The 27839-nt window shown below is 32.8% G+C and overlaps 2 protein-coding genes and 2 pseudogenes across 2 annotated transcripts; 2 read left to right on the forward strand and 2 right to left on the reverse strand.

Annotated features, from left to right (window-relative positions):
- The first annotated feature begins 11 nt into the window (after nt 1-11).
- On the forward strand, nt 12-27839 carry LOC127898679 (putative pentatricopeptide repeat-containing protein At1g53330; annotated as a pseudogene).
- On the reverse strand, nt 2037-3089 carry LOC102612167 (germin-like protein subfamily 1 member 17). The gene is made up of 2 exons (XM_006477812.3): nt 2870-3089; nt 2037-2749 (listed from the first exon to the last, which is right to left on the reverse strand). Exons 1-2 carry the CDS (start codon nt 2991-2993, stop codon nt 2211-2213), a joined length of 663 nt encoding a protein of 220 aa, XP_006477875.2. The 5' UTR covers nt 2994-3089; the 3' UTR covers nt 2037-2210.
- On the reverse strand, nt 20551-20994 carry LOC112498347 (RPW8-like protein 1). Its single transcript, XM_052435724.1, has one exon. It carries the CDS (start codon nt 20992-20994, stop codon nt 20551-20553), a length of 444 nt encoding a protein of 147 aa, XP_052291684.1.
- On the forward strand, nt 26168-27839 carry LOC102624028 (putative pentatricopeptide repeat-containing protein At1g53330; annotated as a pseudogene).

Consider the following 27839-nt stretch of genomic DNA (forward strand, 5'->3'; position numbering starts at 1 on the left):
GTATCGTTTGACTCGGGGCAAACATCATTTTCCATATTAATAAAGCAAAACCCACGTCTCCCTTCAGGCTTGCTTCTCTTCTTCGCCTCCAAAAAGACCCGAAACTCGCTCTGCAACTCTTCAAAAACCCTAATCCTAACCCCAATGACTCTGAAGGCCATCCCTTAAAACCCTTTCGCTACAATCTCCTTCACTATGACCTTATCATCACCAAGCTTGGCCGAGCCAAGATGTTTTACGAAATGCAGCAAATCCTTCACCAGCTCAAGCACGACACTCGCGTCGTTCCCAAGGAAATAATTTTCTGCAATGTTATCAGCTTTTATGGACGTGCGCGATTACTCGAACACGCATTCCAAATGTTTGATGAAATGTCGAGTTTTAATGTTCAAATGACGGTCAATCTTTCAACACGTTGTTGAATCCAAAGTTAACGTGCGGAAAGCTTGATAGAATGAAGGAGTTGTTTCAAATTATGGAGAAATATTTTAGCCCAGATGCTTGTAGTTATAATATTTTGATACACGGTTGTGTTGTAAGTCGGAGATTAGAGGACGCGTGGAAGTTGTTTGAAGAAATGCGTAAAAGAAGACTGCAGCCAACACTGGTGACATTTGGGACGTTACTTTATGGTCTTTGTTTGGAGTTGAGGGTAGATGAGGCATTAAAGTTGAAGGAGGATATGATGAGAGTGTATAATGTGAAGCCTGACGGACAAGTCTTTGCGTCATTGATAAAAGGGCTTTGTGCGGTTGGTGAGTTGAGTTTGGCACTTGGGGTTAAAGAAGAGATGGTGAGAGATAAGATTGAAATGGATGCAGGTATATATTCTTCATTGATCAGTGCGCTTTTTAAGGCGGGAAGGAAGAATGAATTTCCTGCGATTTTAAAGGAAATGAAGGAGCGTGGGTGCAAACCGAATTCTGTAACATATAATGCATTGATCAGTGGGTTTTGTAAAGAGAAGGATTTTGAAGCAGCATTTAAAATTTGGATAAAATGGGGGACAAAGGCTGTAAGGCAAATCCTATTAGTTATAATGTGATTCTTGGGGGGCTGTGTAAGGACGGAAAATGCAGTGAAGCAAAAGATTTGTTTGAGGATATGCCTAGACAGGGCTGCAATCCTGATGTTGTGTCCTATAGGATACTTTTTGATGGGCTATGCGATGGGACGCAGTTCAGGGAAGCTGCTTTAATTTTGAATGAGATGATTTTTAAGGGTTTTGTACCTCGTTCTGCTCGTATAAATTTATTTATTGGTCAGCTGTGTGAGATAGGGAATGTGGAGGATCTGTGAACAGTTTTGAATACCCTGATTAGGGGGAACGATATTGATTTTGATACGTGGAGAACTGTGATTTCTAAGATGTGCAAGGATGACATGCTCTTGAATGCATCTCAACTTGTTGAATCCTTGATTAGCCCTAAATTTGAGACTCTGGTAACCAATAATTGAGAGTTCGCAAGTGCGAACACATCTATTGGCTAGACGTGAATCTTTGTATCAGTCTACATGTTCACCAATCACCGTGTTCATGTCCGTAGTTGTTTTGGTCTGCACAGGTTTTAGGTCACCGGCCAAGTTGCCTAGTTAGGAGTTTGTAGAAAGTGATAATACATGAGAGGGTTAATGTGTACAAACTTTATTAGCTTCAATCTGAAAGCAATTGCAGTTCTGGATGGTTTGTGCAGTAATTTTCATGGGTGATCTTCATTTTGGCCTGTCATGTAGTCAGATGTTTCATAATGCTCAAAATCATTATGAACGATTCTCAGGTACGTGTAACAGGTTAGCCAGCGTAGATTTGACTTACTTATTGAATATCTTGTCTTTTAGCATAACCCAGAACTTTATATAACTACGTCTTTTGTGAGACCTTTTGAGAATCCTTCAGATTAGTCCATATATAATTTGAAAACCTCCCCCGATAAGGGCCCTCTAGGTCGACACAGCTAAGAACAATTATCTGTGGCCCCCCGTCAAAATAATAATAATAATAATAATCCGAGATCAGATAAGAGACCATTGATCACATTGAACGAAAAATACATTATTTAATTAAGGGTTAATTAGGAAACCAAACAAAGCTGACTTGAGAGAGGTACAAATGTACGAATCTCTTTATTACATCAAAATCAACTGATAATGACAATAATTAGAACGAGAAACATAAATAAATGGCAAGATTATTCAAATAAGCTACACATTTAGAACTTAGCCTCAAGATCTTTCACCGCATCTACGTCCAACTGGAATGCCTTGGCAAGAAAATCAGGATTGATTGGAGGATTGGCTCCGAAGACCGAGTTTGCAACGGTAATGACACCAGGATTCTGGCTGCTTAGAGCGGCGATGGCAACTGCATTTGTTTTTCCAATGTTGAACTGGAAGTGAATCAAACCAATTGGAAACACGAAAACATCTCCCTTTTTCAGAACTTTTGCAATGAGTGTGTTGTTTAGCTGGTTTGATGTCACAAAACCAACATAAAGTGTTCCTTCCAAAACCGTCAGGATTTCAGTGGCACGAGGGTGAGTGTGAGGAGGGTTTTGGCCATAGGGTGCATAGTCAATACGGACTGCTGATATTCCGAGAGTGTTGAGTCCTGGAATTTGGTCAACATTTGCATTTTTTACACTGAAGCCAAGTCGGTTTGCCGTGTTTCCAGGCTTGTCTAGCCCTGATAAGAAGAAATCTCCTGGCCTGGCAAGCTTGGGGTCCTTGCAGAACTTCCCGTTGACAAAGACTGCGTCCAAGAATTCAGAATATTAATTAGTAAGGTGAATTTGAGATCAACGTACACGTATACATAAACAAGTTTAAAAGATTTTTTAGGACAGAGAAAATTAAAGTGTAAAAAATATACCTGCGTTCTTGGGCTCATCAATGGCTACACAGATATCCTGAAGAGGACTAGGGTCAAAGGCAGAGGCCAATGAAGAAGCCAAAATCAAGAGAGCAAAACCTGTAAGAAATTGAACATTTCTCATTGTGTTTAATTAGCTAGCTAGCTTTGGGATCTCACTCTGTTTAATCTCTGAACTTATTCTTATTGGTTTAGTGCGAGGTGAGAAATGTTGCAAGGTTAGCAACCCTATTTATAGATGAGGATTTATTGAACCGGTCTTGTTTTCCCTGCTCGGAGCAGATCGACGAAGGCTTGCCAATTCTTCAATTGTTCATCTGTGACTCTGTAAAAACTGAGGAAACTTGTCATCTCAGTACATTTTCTTCTTCATTTGCTTACATCAACATATTGTTTTTTAATACTGAGTCATGGCAATCTATTTGTGTATTATTATATTATCTAAAAATTTCATTGACAAACTCCAACTTCCAGAATAGTGAATGTTCGTTTTGATTTTTTAATGTTTTTCATTATGTTTTAAGCAGGTGCGCAAATATTTTTAAGGCTGGGCCCTTAGAGGCCCGAAAATTGAAGTTTTTATAGCTACTTACTTTTTGTAAGTTACATAGTGTGTGCCGTTGTAACTGATATATCACTAATTATTTTTTATAATGTGTTGGATATTAATTGTATTTTATTTTATTTTTATCTTTTATCAAACAGGAATCTAAAGTTATGATAGTGTAAGCGTAGTTCAAGTGCATTATTTGTTATAATTCACACTGGCAGACTTGAATGCTACTTAAATGAATCTGAAGGGAGGTTTTATCATTAAATCATTGAGTGGGATTACAGTCTTAGTTAAATAACAACGACCAATTCTATCAAAATTTTCTACAGTCAAGTATTATGTGCCGTTTTACCATAATCATCATTACAAGAAAGAACCTAATCCAACTCTTCACATCTACGAATCCAATCTAATTGAATTATGTAATGCCACGTAGTATACAAAATTCTCACACACACTTTTTCCAATTGAAGAAAACTACAATGAGTGATGACGATAATGATGTTTTCCCCACTATATTTTTAACCTTTATGATAAGTTTATTACAGTACTCAGTGAAAAAGTTATAAAAAATGTTATAAAATACCCTATATGGAATACTAAAAATATTTTTTTAATAAACACTCTTTTTATTTATGAATTTTTCAGTTTTTAATAATTTTCTCACTCTTTCAATCTTAATATCTAAATTCATCTCTTCAAACTTTCTTTATTATTTAATTTTTAAAGAAAAAATAAGAAAAATATACTTAGAAAATAATGAATATTTTATGGGTTTAATACAATTTTATCCAACCTGTAAATTTTGTTTTGGCTTAGAAGATTAATTCTCAAATTCAAATTATTTTAATGATAATAAAAACTTTTATATTGTGTAAGCAAAATAAAAATGAGGAGAGAAAGAAAATATAAATGGTTTAATTCTAGATAAATTTGTCCTTAAAAGTAATTGTAATATAACAGAGGTTTTATAAGATTAATCAAGGGGTGCCAATAGTCCAACTCTTTATTATACTCACAAATCGAACATATATGTCTAGCCCAATAAATATCCAGCCATATTAAAGGAACCTTGTCATGGGGCTAAATTGGCATGTGCGGGTACGCTCAATAAAAGCATGCAAGATGCACTATGCAGTAGAGTGCGCTCAACAATGGGCCAGTTTTTACAACTAATCAGCCATGGTGCACTTAGTAAATAATCATGCTCGGCCTGAATTTTAAAATTCTCTAACAATTTGTAAATTACTAGAAGTTTTTACACTTTTGTACTTTAGTCCCTAACTAGATATTTAGGCAAGTTACTCCCACTTGATAGGAAACTTCATGAGTTAGCACCCAACTCTATAAATAGGGGTGAGCACTCACCATTTTGCGCAACAACACACACCACCACACCAGCACACACACACAACACACAAGCTCTCTTGCAAAAAGCTCTCTTTTTCCTCTTTAATGAGTAATAAAATTATATTTAGTCATATTACTCTCTCTTCTCTCTAGCATTTCCACAAGTATTATTTCCTTGCTAGTTTGAGAAGATCGAAAGTAGGGATGACAGTTTTTTCCAGACCCAGCCCGGACTCGGACGAACCTAGACAATCCGGTCCGGGTTTAACCCATACCAAAGTGCAATAAAATCCGGATCCGGAATTATTTTTCTTAACCCTGATATATCTGGGTCCGAATGCGGGTTTGATTTAACCCGCATATCCGGAACCCAGACCCGGATATATTATTTTTATTATTTTTAATTATATTTAATATAAATAGTAACATTAGAAAAACACACACACAACACACAAGTGCCCTAATTTCACTCGTATATCGCAGCCACCATAGCCCAAAATCAGAGCCAACCATTTTCTTTCTCTTCAAATCATCTCCTCATCAACTCAAATCAATGTTCTTCGCTATTGTCGCAGCTCTTTTCATCATCATCATCATCGTCAGTTGCCGCATTTCGAGCCATGATGTGGTTGAAGACGCATCTTCATCAACTTGTGGAGAAAACAACACTGATACGGCAAAGTCGATTACGGCCAACTTGCGAAATTGAACTGATTTGCGAAATTGCCCGCAAAACTACTCAGATTGGGAAAAAAAATGAAAGAGTTATACTTTCTTCCTCATGTGCTGTCTTATGTGTTTCTCCTGCTGGAAAACTTTTCCTACTTCAAAAGCTTTTGCAATTACTCATTTTTTCAACTTTTTTTTTCTTTTTGGATGGCATTTTTTTGACTTCGAATAAGTATGTGATTGACCAACATGATGGATTTTTAATTTTATGACTTTGTATATCACGTTAATTCTTAAATTTTCTGGTTCATGTGATGGGATAAAACTCTTTTTTTTTTTCTTTTTCAAACTACTCTTATTGATCCGGGTTCAAAACCCAGAATCTGAAAACTCGGATTTTTTCGGGTTTAACCTGGACCGAACCCAAATGCAAGAAAACCAAGTTAACATCCGGGTCCGGTATAATGAAAACAATATCTGGGTCTGGAACTGGAATTGGGAAGGCCAAATCCGGACCCGAACCCGACTTTTGCCATCCCTAATCGAAAGGCTTATTTAGCAACTTTTGTACTAAAAGTTGTCTAAATGCCATATAGGGTTGCTGTGCATTACACTCATCTCGTGACAACTAGTTACACAATGTCTTACAACATGCATGCAATGTTCCAAAAAAATCCAAAAGATCTTACCAATTGACTCAATGAAAGGAGCAAAAATGAGTTTTAATTGTTGATATGTTTGAAAATTCTAGGAATTTGCCGGCAGCAATAGGAGAATTATCCTGCAAGCATGGATGCAATTAATCCAGTTCTTACTAGCTACATTACTGGCCGCCGGCTGCGTAGTGCTAATTAAACTTAGTACTTTACCCTCACGCCTTTCCTTTCTCAGAGCCATATATATATTACTACTGATACTCATTATCCCGTGTACTAATTTGTTAACTTAAACTCATCCTCAAAATTATAGTATATATCTAAATTTGTTCCACATTAACCCACATTAATGGCTCGTTTCAACTCTCTTATTTTGATCTTTGTCCTCTGTGCTTTAGTTTTCAATTCACCATCTTTAGTTTTCAATCCATTTTTGTTAATTATTTAGGGTACGCACATGCAGGTGGATTAATATCGTAAAAACCAGGCATTTATTTAACAAAGTGCCATTATTAGTGTTCCCAGACCATAGAATCATTTGATCTGAAAATAAGCAAAACAATTAACATAATGAGCCAAGCAGCAGCAGGGAATGCTGATAGTTTTGCAAGTTTAAAGTGCCGGTAACTTGCTTTACTGAACTGAAGATCGTGATGATTATATATATGTTACGTTGTAAATGCATTCCTTTTTGACACATCGAAGGATCCGAAGATTGTTATGTCTTCTAATTCAAGGTCCTGGAATATAAAATTAAAAGCTGTAGCAAAAGTTGTAGATAACCACAATCAGGGACATGGTCACAAAATTTGATACAATTTTCAAGATTTAGAAATAATAAATATGACTACAACCAGTGGCGGTGCCATAAATTAAACTTAGCAGGGACTAAGTTTAAATAATATTGTAATTTAAAAAAGGTCAATAAATAACAAGTATCAAAAATAAAAATTCACTAATATATTCAATACATTTATAATTGATATCGACGTGTTTTCATATGTTAAAAATGTAAAAAAATAAATTTATCATCAAGAATACAAAATAAATTTTTTTCTACATGTGTAATAATAACATTACTCAATTATTAATCTCTAATCCGATTTCACAAACGATTTTTCACAAAATTCATAGTTGAAAATGTCTTTTACTACTGTAGTCATGACAACTAGTAAATCAATGCTAATGTTATTAATAAACAAATTCATGAATACAATTTATCTTTTTTAGTATGAACTATTTTTCTTATTAGCTTATCAATCTCTTTCAATTTTGAAAATTTGTTATTAGAACCCACCTATGTAATATAAACATCAAATTAAATTTTAAGTATCATAAGATTCATTGAAGAAAAATCATTTTGATAAATTCAATAAGATAAAATAATTTCTATTTTTTTTTTGTGTGAGGAGAGTTAGCGTGCAACGAATCTCAAAATAACAATTTCTTTGTGGGTTGAAAGTTAAGCATAAATACTTAATATTTTGATTATTTTTAATTTTAATAGGAACTTTTATGGTAAATAAGGTAAATATTAAATTAAATTTGTAAATTTTAAAAAGTTAGGGTGCGTGGCACCACCTATGACTACAACTATAATATTCATTTACTATATTTCTACTCATTACAATTGTTATAGCTGATTTCATGTTTTCAAAATGATGCATGATTTATTAGCTGTTTGTTTTTGAAGAAGAAGCACTAAAAATAGGCCTCAAGGAACTGTTTTGGTCATTTAAAAACATTTTTATTTTATTGATTGCTTGAATTTGAAGGCAAACATTAAAAAAATTTATTTGGTCTTTGTCTACTCTCAATCTTTTTTTAAAAAAATACAAAAAAAAACAAAAAGAAGAGAATGTCTCCTTTTGATTTATTTATTGTGAGTTATTAATTATCTTAATGAATAATCCATTTTTATAAAATCAAAATAACGAATCAAATTGTAGAGCGTTGCGATTTTTGGAGAAGGGAAATCAGAACTTTCCAAAATTTTATGGGGCATTTTCAAAGTTTTAAAATTCAGATGGGATATTTTCACAAATTTGAAAAGTACAAGGTCTTTTTATTAAGAAATTCTTGCAATATTCACATAGCTATATTTACATTCACATGCTCTCCTCAAATACAATAATATCTTTGGTAAAGTAGATCAACTGCAGTTTGTCCTTGTGCGTGATATGATATGATCGTATGATTCAGTGTTAACGTGTGACTAACTATATGTCCTATCTATGGGTCCTACTACGTTACATTTGTTGTAACATACATTCTAGTTAAAACAAATGTAAAGACCACACACTGGTCTACAAGCCCCATCTCTCCCGTTACTTATTTTTGCATGTTTTAATTGAATTATAAGTTACAACAAATGTAACTTAGGAAAATTCCCTATCTAATTCTCTTTTGTGGTGTCAAATCAACTAGGGTAGTGTTTATTTTCTGGAGTGGAAGTGTGGAGTGTAGATTCCTCCCACTCCAGTGTTTACTTACCTTAAAAAAAGGGGGAGTGGGAGTGAGAATCCGTGGATTCCACTCAATTTTGGAGTGGGAAGTGGGATTCCCACTCCCATGGGGGGAGGTGGGAGTGGGAATCCACTCCCCCCTCTTCCCATTTTATCCTTATAAAAATAAATAATATTTAATAAAATAAATAATATCATATTTAATAAAATAAATAATATCATATTTATTAAAAATAATAATTATATCATATTTATTTTATTAAATTTAATAAAATAAAAATAAATAAATATTATATTTAAATTAATAATATTAAACATTAATTTTAATAAATATTAATTATTTATTTATTTAATAATAATAAATATTTTATTCTAAAAAAATATTAATTTTATACTATATTATCAATAATAATATTTCATTTGTGTTGCTATTATTAATAATTTTTATTCACATAATTTAAATTAAAATTAATAAAAAATTATGATTTACATAATTAAGAATATTAGTAATTATTATTAATTTATAAATATAATAAAATATTTATTTTATTTTCTAAATATATTTTTTATTAATTTTTTAATTACAAATTATAATTCTGTACATAAGGATAAAATTGTAATTTAAAACAATTTACTCCAAATCCAAGACAAAATAAACAAATAATTAGGATTCTGATTGACAATCCATACTTTCATTTAGTCTAAGTAAACACCCTACTCCCACTCCCACTCTACACTTCTAATCCAAGGATTCCCACTTCTCAGGATTTTCACTCTAATCCAAAAAGTAAACGCAGCATAGATTGCTAACACTTGTGTCAAATTAGAATTGCTTCTTGGAACCCATCTTATCCAACCTATATTTTCATTTGTGAGAAATATTCCCAATTTGTCATTATATGAACTCATTTAATAAATTAAGCCAACTTGTTAATCAAAGTAATAGAAAAAATAACCTAATAGTACGGAGGGATGATAGTAGGTGGGTGGGGACATTTTTTCATTATCTTTCTCATTTTCTATTTTAAGCCTATTTTTTAATAAATTTAATGGGACGAAAAATCACACTCAATCCACAAAGAATGCCAACAACGAGCAAGAGCCTCTCAATAACATAAATCACAACCACAGTTTCTACCTTAAACAAAGCCACATCTAGGGATAGTAAAATTTGGATCCGAATCTATATTTGAATCTGTATTATTTATTATGGATTCGGATGAGGGTAATGTTCGTGCAGATTCTAGGCGGATATTACGAGTAGGGGTGGACAAATGACCTAATCCAAATCGATCTTACCCGATCATGATTGGATCGGTCACCTGATTTAATCTGAAAATATGAAGAAATAAAAGCACAAACAAACATAAATTATCGATCTGACTCGATCCAATCTAAATTTATTTTAGATCGGATCAGGTCAAATTATATGTTTGAGTTAAATTCGGGTTGCATTTTTCCCAATCTGATTAACCTGAAATTCAATCGTGTTCATTCGAACCTGTATTTGGCCACCCCTAATTACGGGTATCTAGGTTCACACATTAAAAATATTTATATGTAAATTTACTATATTTTAACTATTTTTTTAAATAATAATCATCCAATACTAAACAAATCTAAAATATTCTAAAATATTAGTTATAGGTACTTGGGTGTATTACAATATTTATGTGTAATGAGTTTTTAGCTTAGAGTTTGTGTTCTCTTATATAGATTTTATTTTTATTTAATTTATTTTTAAAAAATACAAATTGAATGTTCAATTTTTTGGATGCAAGTGCATCCAAATTCGTATGGATCCTAAATTGTTACATCTAGGTCCACATTATTTATTATGTGAATCAAGATTTTTCCAAATCTACCTCTTTGCGGATGTGGGTTAGATTCAGATTTATTTGTCATCTTTAGTAACATCACTCAATAGAGCAGTAAAACAACCCAATAAAAACCACCAACAAGGCCCGTAAAAATCCCATAACAATCTAATAAATCAAGGTTACTCTTAGCTATACCATCAGACAGGCCCAGCTCCAAGGATTCATGATCTTAGGAAAATTTTTCATTTTCTTCATAGCTTCTTCATGAGATAAGTCATCATTAGTTTCAATTGGATCCATAGGTGAAACCCAAGCTCTAATTGTCATCAATCCCTCTTCCTCAGTCCACAATTTTCTAACAAGAGGCATCTACGACAAATAACATAAAATTCATATTAGCGATTGTTAACAAATGACTAAAACACGAGATATAATCAAATTTCAGCCACTTTCCATGAAAGAAATATTTTCGAGCTCTCCCTAGAGCGAAATATTTATTAATGTATAATGCTCATCTAAGAAATAATATATATTTGATCTGAATTTTATTTCAAAATTAAAAAACTTTGATTCTAAGTTAAAAATAAATAGAAAATTAAATTTTGGATCAAACAGTACAAACGACGTCCAAATCAGATTCCCGAATAGCAAAATACATTGAAAATATTAATCTGAATACATTATATCACACTCACAGTCAGGCGCGTGCAGTCCATGCAACACAGTGCTTGCTACAGTTCGCTACAGTATCGATACAGTGCGATGCACCACCTTTTTTTGTCTCCGGTGACGTCGGGTCTGGCACCTTCCGACTCGATTTTTCATCTTGATTCCAATGGTAGCTTTAGATTTTCAATCGAAGGTTAGAATATATAGGAATCATCAAAAAACGGAATCTAATACTGTTAAAACATAGTTTGAGTTTTTAAAAGATGTTTAAAGAACTGAGTGCACTATCTCAACACAAGGTGTGTACTGAATAGCTAGAGTCTACTAGGAATAGTTTAGAAATCTACACCCACTAAAGGTGATAACTCTACGACTCTGTCCTCGCACTTAAGTAGATCTATCTATCCTTCTACTAATTTTTTAGAAGATGTATCTATCTCACTGATATTAAGTGAGATGTATCTATCTCACCCATATTAAGTATGAGGATTAATATTCAGTTAATGAAGATTTGAATGGGTGTTTTCAAAAAAATTGTTGAAAGCACCTCCCCTAATTCTTTCATTGTCGGACTAAAAAAGCCTGGTACCCTTTAATTATATTAATTTGGTGTTCAATATTAACTGGTCAAGCACACATAAATGGGATACAAATGGAGTTAGGAAGGGAATTGAGTTAAATATTTCGAATCTTATTGTCAAACAAGTTAAAGAACAAGAAGAGGTTTGAAAAGATGCCAAAACAATTATGTAGCAAATGAACATGTAAGTACTGATCTTCACCTTCGGTTTTTTGTTTTAATTAAAGATTAGTGCTACTTGTACGCGACGTAGATAAATTATAAAACTTAGCGTTACTTTCAAGGTTTCAACCCCGTCGTTAACTAGTCATGATTCAAATTGGCCCGCAAGTTTAACTTAATTTCCAAGATTATGCAATGATCAAATCATTAAACCTAGCTCTTCGCGATCTGGTATCATTACCAATTTGAAGTTTGAGATGCTTTATTAACTAATAACCGAAAAAAAATTGCAGATTTTTGCAAAAGCACAAACTAAAAGAAGCTAATAACTGAAGTGTGAATAGTCAGTAGCAGATATGATCTTTAAAGAATCCTATCAATGATGCACATGCATGTGTAAGAATTAATTTAGGCTTCGTTTGGTACAACATGCATGACATAATTTTTAGGCTATAACTGATATGAAATAAAAACTATAACTATCAAGAAAAAGTTCATAAGTGTTTAGTTTGCACAATTATAGAAACATAGATGAAATTTTACAAAATAAATTGAAAAACCACCTACTAAAGACTAAAAGCTCATAAAACGATAACAAAATAAGTTGTACTACAATGTGGTATTAGAGTATTAACTGATTATTTTATCTTTTTCTTCCAACATCGTATGGTGTTATTATAGTTTCAGTGCCCACACACCCCACTAGTTGGGCTGTGGTAACGCATTTGCTCCGCACAATTGAAGCAAATGCGCCTGGCGCTCTTATTTAATGGTACATCTCGTGTAGTATACGTTAAAGGCGTTGGGTATCAAGCGCTTGTCCAACCTGAAGCACTCCGGAAAGCTCACGAAGAGAAGAATCCATATTCTGAAGCCTTTTTTCGTATTTCCTCTTCTTGCACAAGTTCCAGCGACGGATGCTTGAGTACTTTGAAACCAGGGCTCCCCGTTTCTTCCGTTGTTGAAGAAACAAATGAATGATCACTTCTATTTTATTAGAGTCCCCCAGCTCTTGGTTTAACCTATCCATTTCTTTGATCAAAGGACTTAACAAGCTGATGGTGTTTTCAAGGCTATTTAGTGTCAAATGAGGTGGGCCACTCTTCCTAGAAGAGCAAGAATTCCACATCCCTTTTTGACATTACAAGCACCAAATTCGGCACTTAGCTGGTGGAGGAAAATTTGCTAAAATTTAGTCATGATTGCTAACTGTGTTGTTTGAATTTTTGATGCAATTAATGACCTTCTTTTGGCCATGATATTTACTATAAATAGAAGTGCTAAGGGAGAGCTCATTAATTCCATTTAGAGAGAGAAGTTAAGAAATTGTAGAGTGAGAGAATAAGAGTTTTAATAAACTCTTAAATAATTAGTGAGTGAGAGATTGGGTGTATTGGGGTTCTGGATAGTGAGTGAAAATATTACAATACTTGTAATCCTCATATTACTAGTGAAATATATTTTCCTTCTATCTTCGCCTATAGACGTAGACTAAAAGTTGAACCATGTAATTTCTGGTGTCCGTGTGATTATTTTGTCTGATGATTTCTCAATTTCACTTTAGTTGTGTGTCTGGTTCACCCATCAATTTCCTAATAGTGGTATAAGAGCTATTAGTTGTATTTTTTGGAGTCGGGTACTGTTTTCGTAAGAACTGTTCACGTATACGACATTGTTCATCATATATATGGTATTGTTTACGAGAAACGGGGGGAGCGATCCAAAAATTTTACAGTGCAAAGAAGGGAATAGTGGTGTGAGTAAAGCAACTATGTGGTTTTGTACATGTCTAGGAACGTTCTGTCACAAAGGCGATAAGAGTCTAAGGAGTCTAGGTTTTAAGTGGGACCATTGTGACCCCTCCAGTCTTTCCTGGGAACTTTCCTAGTGTGCATATTCACACATACTCACAACTATTCGAGGTGATACACTAGTCTGTGTACAATATTTATCAATAAAATGGCGGTAAAGTATGAAATTGAGAAGTTTAACAAAAATAATTTTTCGTTGTGGAAAATGGAAATGAAAGTTGTATTGAGGAAAAATAATTGCTTGACAGCAATTGGAGAAAGGCCCATGGAGATAACTGATGACAAATGGAACGAGATAGATGGCAACGCCATTTTTGATCTACACTTGGCACTTGCAGATGTAGTATTATCCAGTGTGGGAGAGAAAAATACAGCAAAGAAAATATAAGATACTCTCACAAAATTGTACAAGGCCAAGTCACTACACAACAAAATATTCTTGAAGAGGAAACTCTATATTCTTCGAATGGCGGAATCTACAACGGTGACTGACCACATCAACGTCTTGAAGACTCTAGTTTCACAACTTACATTATTGGGTCATAATATAGAGGAAAATGAACGTGTAGAACTTCTACTTCAAAGTCTACCAGATTCGTATGATTAACTCATCATCAACCTGACGAACAACAATCTAATAGACAGTCTGGTTTTTGACGATGTTGCACCCTCCGTATTAAATGAGGAAAGCAGGCGGAAAAATAAGGAAAACAGAAAAGCAAGTTCGCAGCAAGCGGAGGCATTATTGGTGACGAGATGGAGATCAATGTAACGTGGCCCTAGTGGGAGTCATAATCATGGTAGATCAAAATTCAGAAGTAAGAAGAATGTTAAATGCTACAACTGTGGTAAGAAAAGGCACGTCAAGAAAGAGTATTGGAGTAACCAGAAGAGAAAAGAAGGCAAAGAACCTGAGTCATCAAATGCTCAAGGGTGTGTAATAAGTACCTCGAATGATGGAGAAATTCTCTACAGTGAGGCAACAACTATTTCAGAAGGCAGAAAACGACTATTTGATGTCTGGCTTATAGACTTAGAAGCTACCTAGCACATGACCTCTCGGAGAGAATGATTCCACATATATGAACCTATTTCAGGAGGATCTGTATATATGGGTAATGATCATGCCTTGGAGGTCGCTGGTATTAGTACTATTAAAATAAAAATGTTTGATAGTACAATTTGCACAATTGAGGAGGTACGACATGTCAATGGCCTGAAGAAAAATCTATTGTCTTTAGGACAAATGAATAGTCATGGGTACAAAACTCATGTGGAGAATGGAATTGTGAAGATTATTAAAGGCGTGAATATATTGATAAAGGCAGAAAAGATCGATACTAATTTATTTATACTTAAAGGAGAAACACTATAGGAGGTTGATGTGTATGTCGCATCAAATGGAGAAGAATCAACGATGATGTGGCATCTCAAACTTGGCCACATGTCAGAACAAGGTTTGAAAATTCTCTCTGAGCGAAAATTACTTCCAGGGCTCAAATCAGTAAGCTTACCATTTTGCGAGTATTGTGTTACAAGTAAGCAGTATAGAGTAAAGTTCAGTAGATCTATTGCTAGAAGTAAATGCATTCTAGACTTGGTTCACTCTGATGTTTGGGAATCATCAGACATATTCATAGGTGGTGCAAATACATGGTGACTTTCATTGATGATTATTTTAGGAGATATTGGGTGTATCCAATTAAGAAAAAGTCAGATGTATTTCTAGTGTTTAAAGAATACAAAGTGCGGGTGGAACTTGAATCTAGTAAAATGATCAAGTACTTAAGGACGAATAATGGTGGAGAGTATACAAATGGCGAGTTTCTTACTTTCTGTAAGCAAAAAGGTAATCAGAGGCAGTTCACGGTAGTATACACTCCTCAACAAAATGGAGTAGTAGAGCAGATAAATATAACTCTTACAAAAATGATAAGAGTTATATTGAGGACTGTTGGTCTATCCAATTCATTCTGGGCAGAAGCAGCCAAAACTGCCTGTTATATATTAAATCGGTCGCCATCCACAGCAATTGGGTTGAAGACAGCGATGGAGATGTGGACTGAAAAGCCAGCTGATTACTCCTATGTACATGCATTTTGATGTCCTATGTACGTGATGTACAATGCTCAAGAAAGAACAAAGCTAGATCCAAAATTTAGGAGGTGTATCTTTTTAAGGTATGTTGATAGGGTAAAAGGGTATCGTTTTTGGGACCTCACTGCCCATAAGATCGTCATCAGTAGAGATGTTATCTTTGTAGAAGATCAACTGCAAATGAGAGATGAGGATGATAGTACTGTAAAAGAAAAGTTAGAGATTGTACCAGTGTATGTGAAAAATAATCTGGAAAAAGAAGATTCAAATTCTTCTGAAATAACATTAGAGCACGAGGAACAAGAATTAGTTGAGTTCGAGGCTCCAGAAGTTCGTCGGTCAACTCATGAGAGACAACCGCCAATGTGGCACTCGAAGTATGTCACAGAGATCAATGTTGCATACTGTCTTCTAACAGAGGATGGAGAGCCATCAAATTTCCATGAAACTTTAAACAGCTCATATGTTGCTTTGTGGATAACAGCAATGTAGGAAGAAGTTGAAGCTCTACACAAGAATAAGACATGGGAACTTGTACCACTACCACATGGAAGGAAAGCCATTGGAAACAAATAGGTCTACAAGATCAAACGTGATGGTAATGACCAAGTGGAGTGGTATCGTGCAAGATTGGTGCTGAAAAGATATGTTCAGAAAGAAGATATTGACTTCAATGAGATATTTTCTCCGGTAGTTCGACTCACGACAGTCAGAATAGTTTTGGCGATGTGTGCTACATTTGACCTACATCTAGAGCAGTTAGATGTGAAAACTGCATTTCTTCATGGAGAACTTGAAGAAGAAATTTATATGCTCCAACCAGAAGGTTTTACTAAAAAAGGGAAAAGAGAGCTTGGTTTGCAGGTTGGTATAAGAGATTTGATTCCTTCATCATGAGCCTTGGATACAACAAACTGAGTTCAGACCATTGTGCATATTACAAAAGATTTGAAGACAATGATTTCATTATTTTGATGTTGTATGTGGATGACATGTTGGTAACAGGCCCCAACAAAGATCGAGTTCAAGAATTGAAGGCACAATTGTCTAAGGAATTTGAAATGAAGGACTTGGGACCAACAAACAAGATTCTAGGGATGCAAGATTGTAAGTCAATTTCTACCCCACTTCCTATTAATTTCAAGTTATTCTCAATTATGTGTCCTAGAAATGAAGTAGAGAGAAAGAAGATGTCTCGAGTACCGTATGCATCAGCAGTGGGAAGTTTAATGTTTGCTATGATTTGTACAAGACCAGACATTGCACAAGTAGTGAGAGCAGTCAGTCGATACATGGCGAATTCTGGTGGAGAACATTGGATAGCTGTGAAGAGGATTCTGAGGTATATCAGAGGAACCTCCGATGTTGCATTATGTTATTGAGGATCGGAGTTTACTGTCAAGGGCTACGTGGATTCAGATTTTACAGGAGATCTTGATAAAAGAAAATCCACTACTAGCTATGTGTTTACACTTGCAGAAGCAGCTGTAAGTTGGGTTTCAAAACTGCAAACTGTTGTGGCTTTATCTATAATAGAAGGAGAATACATGGCAGCTACACAAGCTTGCAAGGAAGCTATTTGGATACAAAGGTTATTGGAGGAGTTCAGGCACAAACAACAGAAAATTCCTATATTTTGTGACAGTCAGAGTGCCTTACATATTGTAAGGAATCCAGCCTTTCATTTCAGAACGAAGCACATAGGAGTTCAGTATCACTTCGTTCGAGAAGTAGTAGAAGATGGAAGTATGGATTTATAGAAAATCCATACGAAGGAGAACCTAGCAGATGTTTTGACTAAATCGATAAATACTGATAAATTTGTATGGAGTAGATTTTCTTGTAGCCTAGCAGAAACGTAAGCAACATGACAATGGTGAAGTAGAAAAGATGATGTGAAGATTGATTGATTCTCAATTTAATCTCCAAGTAAGAGAATGTCAAATGAGGTGGGCCACATTTGCAACTACTCCTTTATATAGCAAATTAAGGCATCAAAGACAACAAATTAACTAAACAGGACCCAAGACTTTTAATTAGTCTAAATAAATTTATATATTTATTTTAAGTATTTATGTGAGTGTAGGTATATGTAGAGGAGTAAAAAATAAACACATATATCGAGTAACACGGCATCAAAGCTCTTAGCGAAATACATATACTTAATAAAATAACAACAACATTAATGCAACAATAAGCTTATAATAATATAAATTATTAAAATTGTACAATGAAAAATTATTTATGCAATTCTTTTTTATTTTATTAATAGAGAATGTGACATATTTAAATAATTTGATGTAATAAATAGAAAAAGAGAATATATGATTGTAAAGAAAAGAAATCATAAAATTATGAAAATGTTGTTAAATTAATTATACTATATGCCATTTTAACTTTATAATACTACCAGTGACAATCGATGTTTTAATATAGGAGAAGGATCCTCTTCTTCTCTTTTTTTCTGTCATTGCCTGTCCTTATATAGTGAGTGCTTAAGATTGAGTTTTGTGTTTGCCTTTTTCACTTTATTTACAATCAAGCTAGTTTTTTTTATTAGATTATGAAGGCAAGGAGAAGCAAGGAGAGAGAAGAAAAAAAAAAAAAAAGGAGAGGATCCTAATTCTATAATGCATTGACATATTTATCTTTCAATTAGATGAAACAATAACTTTTTTTTTAATAAGTTAAAGCAATTATAACATTTTAAACCCCAAAATCTATTCAATATATACTTTTTAAAAGTAATTAAAATACAAATCATTTACTTTATTTAACTAATTTATCATAATATTGGTACATGCTATTGCTCTATTGATTCATATTCCTGATTTTGTCTCCAATTTTGTATGTCTATCATTCGGCTAATTTATACTTAATAACTAGCTCAAGAGTTTTGTAACTATTCTCAGTTAATGTAGAACATTTTCCCTATCAACACTCATCTCTTTGATTTGAAATTCCAGAAACTGACCATCAAGATTTTCAATTTGAATCTCATCCATTTTACAAAAAGAAAAAGAAATAATAATAATAATTATTATTATTATAGAACTATAACTTCCTTCACAATTTTCCTCGGACTGAGCCGCCTGTGGAATATCCATTTTCATTGATGAATCACACGTGCAGAGACTTTGGCGACTGAAATCTGAAACCACCATATATAAAGCGTACTTATCCAGATATTCAATAATAATAATAATAATAATAATAATAATAATAAAAATAATTAATTGATTAACTATAAACTTTTTAAATAAGCATCGCAATGGTATCGAGATTGAGATACTACTAAAAAGACAGTAATATTATTCAATATTTAATTAAAGCCAACATGTCATTTTTCCTCAGATGAGAATTAGGAACAAATTTTCAATTTTTTTTTTATGTCGCCATCATGTACAAGTAGCATTTTTTTTCCTCTTTTGACCAAGTATGGAAGTAGAATTAATCTTTAATACTGGAATGGGAAATAAAAATTAAAGATTAAGCAATGAGCCAGTAATTTACTTGATTGATGACAGGTTGAATGTTGCAATTGGGTTTAATTGCTTCACTTGTTCTTTTAACTCTTTACAGAAACAGACATCCGCTCAGAATTTTTGAACGGATTTGCACTTTTATGATACTGTAAATATTCTTATATATATATATATATATATATATATATATATATATATATATATATATATATATATATATATATAATGGTTTTAAATCTAACCATTTATATATAAATTGCATGATAGTCTTGGTTTTTATCAATAAAATATTTAGCTTGAAGCCTTAGCCCATAATTGATGTACAAAAATGGAGAGAAAATGTAGGACATGATCCAATTGAATAATGACATGTGTACGCACAATCAACTAGTTTAAAGTAACGATTTGTATTTTTATTTATTTATTTTATCTTTTATCGTTTTTGTCCTCCCTTTTGTTCTTTTGTACATACTACTCTTTCTTTGAAGGTGGTTAGTTAACTACTAACTAGTCATGATGAAATTTCTAAGAACATGCAATGATGAAATCAATATGCCGAGTTCTAGAAGAATGGATGCTATTACTAATAGTTAATTGAAACTTGCAGATCATTTTTTTATAAATAATTTGAGAGGACAATATAACTTGCAGATCAGGCGATCAAGTTATGTATAATCAAATGAGTTGACTGGGATAGGCTGCATGTCAAAAGTCCCATGCAGTATGCGTATGTTTAAATTTTGAAAAAATAAATTTAAAAAATCTATATTGATAATTTTTTAATATAAAAAACTTTTTTTTCCATATTATAACATAAAAATTAGATATGCATTACCATTACTTGCGTTGGAATCAACCCTATACCCTAAACTCTCTTTCTCACGACATTTTTCATAGTCATAGCATAATCTTTAGAGAATTAGACCAATTAAATACATGCATGTCTCAGATTTAATTTAATCCGGTCTGTTAGTGAGGTAATGTGGCCTCTAAATGGATTAAAAACTACATCTATCAAAGAAAAGTTCATAGATAATTAGAAAAGATGATTGGTAAAAACAATTACTAGTTCGTATATACATTTTTGTTTAGAAACATAGATGAAATTAAAAAAAAAAAAAAAAAACCACATCTAAAGAGACTAAAGGCTGATAAAAAGCCAACAAAATAATGAACTATCATACCTTGCAGAGTTATATTATTAATTAATTATTTTTTCTTTAACACCCACAGTGTCATAATTTTATTTGTTCATTTTATTTTTTTTAATATCAGCACTCACAGGCTCCAACAGCTAGGCTGCGGCAACCCATCGGCTGGGCATAACAAAAGCAATCGTGCCCGGCGCCCTTAATTAATTAGTGTTACATATCTTGTATTATACGTTGAAGGCGCTGGGTATCAAGCGCTTGTCCAACCTGGAGCACTGCGGAAAGGTCACGAAGAGAAGAATCCATATTCCGAAGCCTTTTTTCGTATTTCCTCTTCTTGTACAAGTTCCAGCGACGGATGCTTGAGCACATTGAAACCAGAGCTTCCGCTTTCTTCAGCTGTTGAAGAAACAAGCGAATGATCTCTTCTCTTTTATTAGAGTCCTCCAGCTCTCGATTTAACCTATCCATTTCTTTGATCAAAGGACTTAACAGGTTGATGGTGTTTTCAAGGCTATTTAGGGCGTCTCTGAAGTTGCTGCACCTTGACTTTGATTCTTTAATCGCCACCATGATCTCTTGAAGCGCAACACCTAGAATGGCCCCTGCTAAGAGACCTCCCACTGCCGTTGCCGTTATCGTAACCGGTTCTGGCATTGCCCGCCGTCAGCTATATATCTATATCTATATATATATATATGATCTGGTCTGTTAGCTTTCACAAATATTAATACAAAACAATAAGGCAGGAAATCAAGTTGATACATGTACCATTGCAACAAATCCTTTATATAGCAAATTAACTTAGTCTTCAAAGATAACAAGTTGACTGAAGAATGGACCTATGTCAGTAAACCCTTTTTGATAATATTTAACTTGATCATCAGTTTCAGTTAACAATTAACTATTAGTAAAAAAATATAATACCTGGTCGTCTAGAGCTTTTGGTCTATTTGATTTGATCATTGCATGTTCTTGGAAATTAGTTTCCCCTTCCAATTGGATCATGACTAGTTATGACTTGTTATTAATTAGGGTGGGGCTATTTGAACCTACAAAAATACTCTCTCCACCCAATTTCTCAATACACCCATCATGAAATTTTAAAAATCACATTTTTACTTTTAAGACCCATTAAATTTTAAATGTAATTCCAATTTACTCCTTTATTCATTTTTCTTCTTTCTTCTCAAACCCACGCATGAAGAATTTTTTTTTCCCTTTCCATTAAGACAAATTCCTGTTTATGAAAAGTTAGAAGTAGAAATGGCCATAAAACTCTTTCAAATCATCCGAAAATTCAACAGAACTTTGAGTTGCTTGCCATCACTTGATTAAAGAGAAAAAAAAGAAAGGAAAAAGATAATTCATGTCGAGCTGCACGATTTGAACTGGAAACAACAGTGATGTGATGTAAATACTGAAAAAGAGAAAATTCATTCTTTATCAACTCATATATAAATTTTGTAACTTTAAAAGCATGAAAAGATCAAAGAACTATATTTGCGTAGCCTTTCCTTCTGCACCTGTATCTTTACTCCAAATGCACAACTAGGGACACTGATTATCAGACTAGTTACCAGAAACGCAGAGATTACACTTGAATACATAATTAATTAGCAAGTTTAATATCATGAAACTTTCTCTCTTACTTTGAATAAAACATTTATGAAAAGAAAATAGGTAGATTTATGAATCGTGATAGGTTGGGTGTATATGCTATTTTAATCTATTTTGTCCTTTTAACTTTCGAGTAATTTCACTTAAGGCTATTAAAGTAATAAAAAAATTACAAAAACATGGGTGTCAACAATACTATTGTGGGTTCAAATAGTCTTACCCTATTAATTATTACCTCCGCAAGGATACACGCATCAACGTTGTGAAAAAAAATTAAGTACAGTACAAACCTCTCCTTTTTTATTTTTTTACCCCTCCAAAATTAACTAAAGTACAAACCTCTCCTTTTTTATTTTCTTTTCCCCTCCAAATAGGTAGGTAATCGGACCAAGTCAAATTAATGAATTAAACTCTTTAAAACCACTTGGTCAAGCAAAAATTAATTACCTCTAATGTTTTTGGAAAATAACTAAAAAGACTAATTAATTGATAAAAATATATATACCCATGTCATTATTCTAGTCGTTTGTGTTCCCAATTTTATCTTCATTTTTGTATGTCAATTATTGAGCAAACTCATATTTAGAAACTAAAGAGTTTTGTAATATTCTCAGTTGATGCAGAATATTTTTTCTATTAACATAATTTTTTTGTTTGAAATTCTAGAAACCGCCCCTCGGGTTTCTCATTTTGAATCTTATCCATTTACGAAAAGAAAAAGAAATCATCATCATCATCATCTAGAATCATAAGTTCCTTCACGATTTTCCTAGGATTGAGCAGCCTGTAGAATATCCCTTTTCATTGATGAGTTTGACCTGAAGAGACTTTAGTGACTAAGACCTTAGAATATCTAATTAAAGTCGAAATGTAAATTTCCTCTGATAAATCTGGGAAGGTTTCTCAATTTATTTTATGTCGCCGTCGTGTACAAGTAGCAATCTTTTGTTTTCCACACGGAAGTTGAAGTAGCAATTTTATGTCGCCGTCGTGCACTGTTGAAACGTCAGCCCACCAAAGCTTATTTTTCCACACGGTTTTTCTTGACAAATTGGACGTTGGTGGCACAAATATTTGACAGGTTGTTGACATGCATGCATGAAGATTTTGTTGCCCACTAAAATTGATTATTCATTCTAAATTCAATTTGTCAATTTGGCAAGTTGTAGCCAAATTGAATCAATCTACAATTAAAAAATATTGAAGATATATTTACATATGGAGTTAATGGATGTATTCAATTAATGGTGTGTTTACTTTATGAAATAAGGAATGAGAATGAAACTCATGTTTATTTGGTAAAATGTAATTTGAGAATGAGAATAAAATGTATGGGTTCCACACAAATTGGGAATAAGAAATGGGAATCTCATTCCCATGGGGGGTTGGGAATGACAATGAGGGAATGAGAATGGAATATATGTTTACTGTTGTATCCCTTTAATTTTTTTATATTTCCCAAATTACCCTAATTCAAATCACAATTAATTTTATTATTTTAAATGCCATTAATAATAATAATAATAATTATTATTATTATTAAATTTTATTAACTTTATTATTTTAGTTATTATTCATTATTTTTATTATTATTATTATTATCATTATTAACAATAAAAATAATGATAAAAATAATAATTAACAAAAATAATTAATTTATCATTATTAAAAATATTATCATTATTGTTGTTATTATTATTATTAATAAAAATAATAATAACAATAATTAAAATAATAAAGTTAATAAAATTTAATAATAATGTAATTTTCATTATCTAGATATAAAAATGAAATTAATTAAAATAATAATAATAAATGTTAATAATGATAATATTAATAAAAATAATAATAACAATAATTAATAGTAACTAAAATAATAAAGTTAATAAAATTTAATGATAATAATAATAATAAATGTTAATAATGATGATATTTATAAAAATAATATTAACAGTAATTAATAATAACTAAAAATAATAAGTTAATAAAATATAATAATAATAATAATATTATTATTATTATTAAATGTTAATAATGATAATATTAATAAAAAATAATTAATAATAACTAAAATAATAGAGTTAATAAAATTTAACAATAATGATAATAAATGTTAATAATGATAATATTAATAAAAATAATATTATCAATAATTAATAATAACAAAAATAATAAATTTAATAAAATTTAATAATAATAATAATAAATGTTAATAATGATAATATTAATAAAAATAATATTAACAGTAATTAATAATAACTAAAATAATAAAGTTAATAAAATTTAATAATAATATTATTATTATTAAATTTTATTAACTTTATTATTTTAGTTATTATTAATTATTGTTAATATTATTTTTAATAATAATAATAGTAATAATAACAACAATAATGATAATATTATTAATAATAATAAATTAATTATTTTTTATTAATTGTTAATACTATGGGTATTTTGATAAATTGATTCTCATTCCCATTCCTTATTCCCATTTTTTTTGCTAAGTAAATACATCAATGATATTCCAGCACATTCCCATTCCTATTTACTTTTACCAAGTAAACATTGAAATCTAATTCTCATTCTTCATTCTCATTCCAGTCAATTCCCATTCTCAGCCCATTCTCATTACACCTCATTCTCATTCCATGAAGTAAACGCACCATAAGTGAAGAGGCATTCTAGTATTAACTACTTAGATCGATATCTCTTCTACATATTAGAATTTTAATAATTTTCCAACAATCTTCTAAGAATAGATAGTTAAGCTGTAACAATTTATTAGAAAAAATATCTATAGTTAGTTTTTCCTAATATCTCAATATTAATAATATTTTAAAATATATCTCAACATTACTAATATTTTAAAATATTAAAATTTGATGAAGATGGGATGATTATACTCTAATATTTAAGAAAATCAATATAAGAAAATCAAGAATTTTTTTTTCAAAAATCAAGATTATGTGAACATAAATTTTTGAAAAGAAAGTTATTATCCTAACTACGCATAAGGAAAATGTGATGTTTGTGACATAGAGTTCCCTCAAACTTTGTGATCAACGAATAAAAATTTAAAACATATGACTAAACAATCGGTCAAAAATAATTAACTGCGTTTTCAAATGTCAGTAGCCCTATTGAACAAAACTATATTAATAATAGCACTGATGTTTGCCCCGGGTCAAACCCTGAAAGATCTCTAAAACGATGCCGTTTCATCTATTATTTTGTTTTTGTTTTCATTCTCGGTAAAACGACGCAGTTTTTCAAAAGGCAAAATTCTCACACTTAAGGCAAAAGCAATGCCAGAAGTCTAGAACCCATCTGCTTTCTCTTCCTCTTCGTTTCACCACACTAGAATTTTGAGTACAATTCTTAAACAGTTCACTTCTCCCAAAACCCAGTTGCCAACACAAACAAACTGCTTGCTTCACTTCAAAAAACTTGTTGTAACCAACAACTTGCTTCTGCTGCTGCGGCTGTTGTCGTTGCTGTAGTGGTCTTGAGTCCGCAGATTCAGAAGAAGCAAGTCCAATGGATAGCTCTAAGTCGAGAATTTCTTGATAATGGGTGCTGTTATGCATTATTTCTTATTAGATCTAAAATTTTTTTTTTTTGGGGTGGGGGGTGTTTTGAATTTGTGTAATGTGCAAGTGGTCGATGATAGCTGGAATATTACCAGGAAGCACAGATAATAAAATAAAGAATTATTGGAATACACACATCAAGCAGAAGTTACTTAACCATGGCCTTGACCCTCAAACTCACCACCCTCTCAACCAAATTCATAACCATAATAATTTCAACAAATAGACTATTAATAATAATGAAGAAATAATGCATAGCAGCACCCATTATCAAGAAAAAAGAGGGAAGAAGATTAATTAATTACTTGTTTCAGCTGGACTAAACAAAGAGGAAGAAGAAGACTACCATTTGCAAACCAAAACGACTTCGTTCACAGCAAATCAGAACAAAAAAAAAAAAAATTCAAGCAGAAACAATGTCGTTAAGAGAACGAAGAAAAAGAAGAAGCAAGGGTTTAGCTGGGTTAAAGAAAGGGGAAGAAGAAGGCTGCCATTTGTAAACCAAAATGACTTCGTTGAAAGCAAATCAAAACAAATAAAAAAATTGAAGCAAAAACGTCGTCGTTCAATAGCGCTTGAAAACAAAAAAAATTAAGAGCCGAAACAGCGTCGTTTGACCCGGGGCAAACATCATTTTCCATATTCATAAAGCAAAACCCACGTCTTCCATCAGGCTCGCCTGTCTTCCTCGCCTCCAAAAAGACCCGAAACTCGCTCTGCAACTCTTTAAAAACCCTAATCCTAACCCCAATGACACTGAAGCCCATCCATTAAAACCCTTTCGCTACAATCTCCTTCACTATGACCTTATCATCACCAAGCTTGGCCGAGCCAAGATGTTTGACGAAATGCAGCAAATCCTTCACCAGCTCAAGCACGACACTCGCATCGTTCCCAAGGAAATAATTTTCTGCAATGTTATCGGCTTTTATGGACGTGCGCGATTACTCGAACGCGCACTCCAAATGTTTGATGAAATGTCGAGTTTTAATGTTCAAATGACGGTCAAATTTTTCAACACGTTGTTGAATCCAAAGTTAACGTGCGGAAAGCTTGATAGAATGAAGGAGTTGTTTCAAATTATGGAGAAATATGTTAGCCCAGATGCTTGTAGTTATAATATATTGATACACGGTTGTGTTGTAAGTCGGAGATTAGAGGACGCGTGGAAGGTGTTTGATGAAATGGTTAAAAGAAGACTGCAGCCAACACTGGTGACATTTGGGACGTTAATTTATGGTCTTTGTTTGGAGTTGAGGGTAGATGAGGCATTAAAGTTGAAGGAGGATATAATGAGAGTGTATAATGTGAAGCCTGATGGACAAGTCTTTGCGTCATTGATAAAAGGGCTTTGTGCGGTTGGTGAGTTGAGTTTGGCACTTGGGGTTAAAGAAGAGATGGTGAGAGATAAGATTGAAATGGATGCAGGTATATATTCTTCATTGATCAGTGCGCTTTTTAAGGCAGGAAGGAAGAATGAATTTCCTGCGATTTTAAAGGAAATGAAGGAGCGTGGGTGCAAACCGAATTCTGTAACATATAATGCATTGATCAGTGGGTTTTGTAAAGAGGAGGATTTTGAAGCCGCATTTACAATTTTGGATGAAATGGGGGACAAAGGCTGTAAGGCAAATCCTATTAGTTATAATGTGATTCTTGGGGGGCTGTGTAAGGACGGAAAATGCAGTGAGCAAAAGATTTGTGTGAGGATATGCCTAGACAGGGCTGCAATCCTGATGTTGTGTCCTATAGGATACTTTTTGATGGGCTATGCGATGGGAAGCAGTTCAGGGAAGCTGCTTTAGTTTTGAATGAGATGATTTTTAAGGGTTTTGTACCTCGTTCTGCTCGTATAAATTTATTTATTGGTCAGCTGTGTGAGATAGGGAATGTGGAAGATCTGTGGACAGTTTTGAATACCCTGATTAGGGGGAACGTTATTGATTTTGATACGTGGAGAACTGTGATTTCTAAGATGTGCAAGGATGACATGCTCTTGAATGCATCTCAACTTGTTGAATCCTTGATTAGCCCTAAATTTGAGACTCTGGTAACCAATAATTGAGAGTTCGCAAGTGTGCACAAATCTATTGGCTAGACGTGAAACTTTCTATCAGTCTACATGTTCACCAATCACCGTGTTCATGTCCGTAGTTGTTTTGGTCTGCACAGGTTTTAGGTCACCGGCCAAGTTGCCAAGTTAGGAGTTTGTAGAAAGTGATAATACATGAGAGGGTTAATGTGTACAAACTTTATTAGCTTCAATCTGAAAGCAATTGCAGTTCTGGA

This window comes from Citrus sinensis, chromosome 3 (assembly GCF_022201045.2).
Source record: "Citrus sinensis cultivar Valencia sweet orange chromosome 3, DVS_A1.0, whole genome shotgun sequence".
Lineage (NCBI taxonomy): Eukaryota > Viridiplantae > Streptophyta > Magnoliopsida > Sapindales > Rutaceae > Citrus > Citrus sinensis.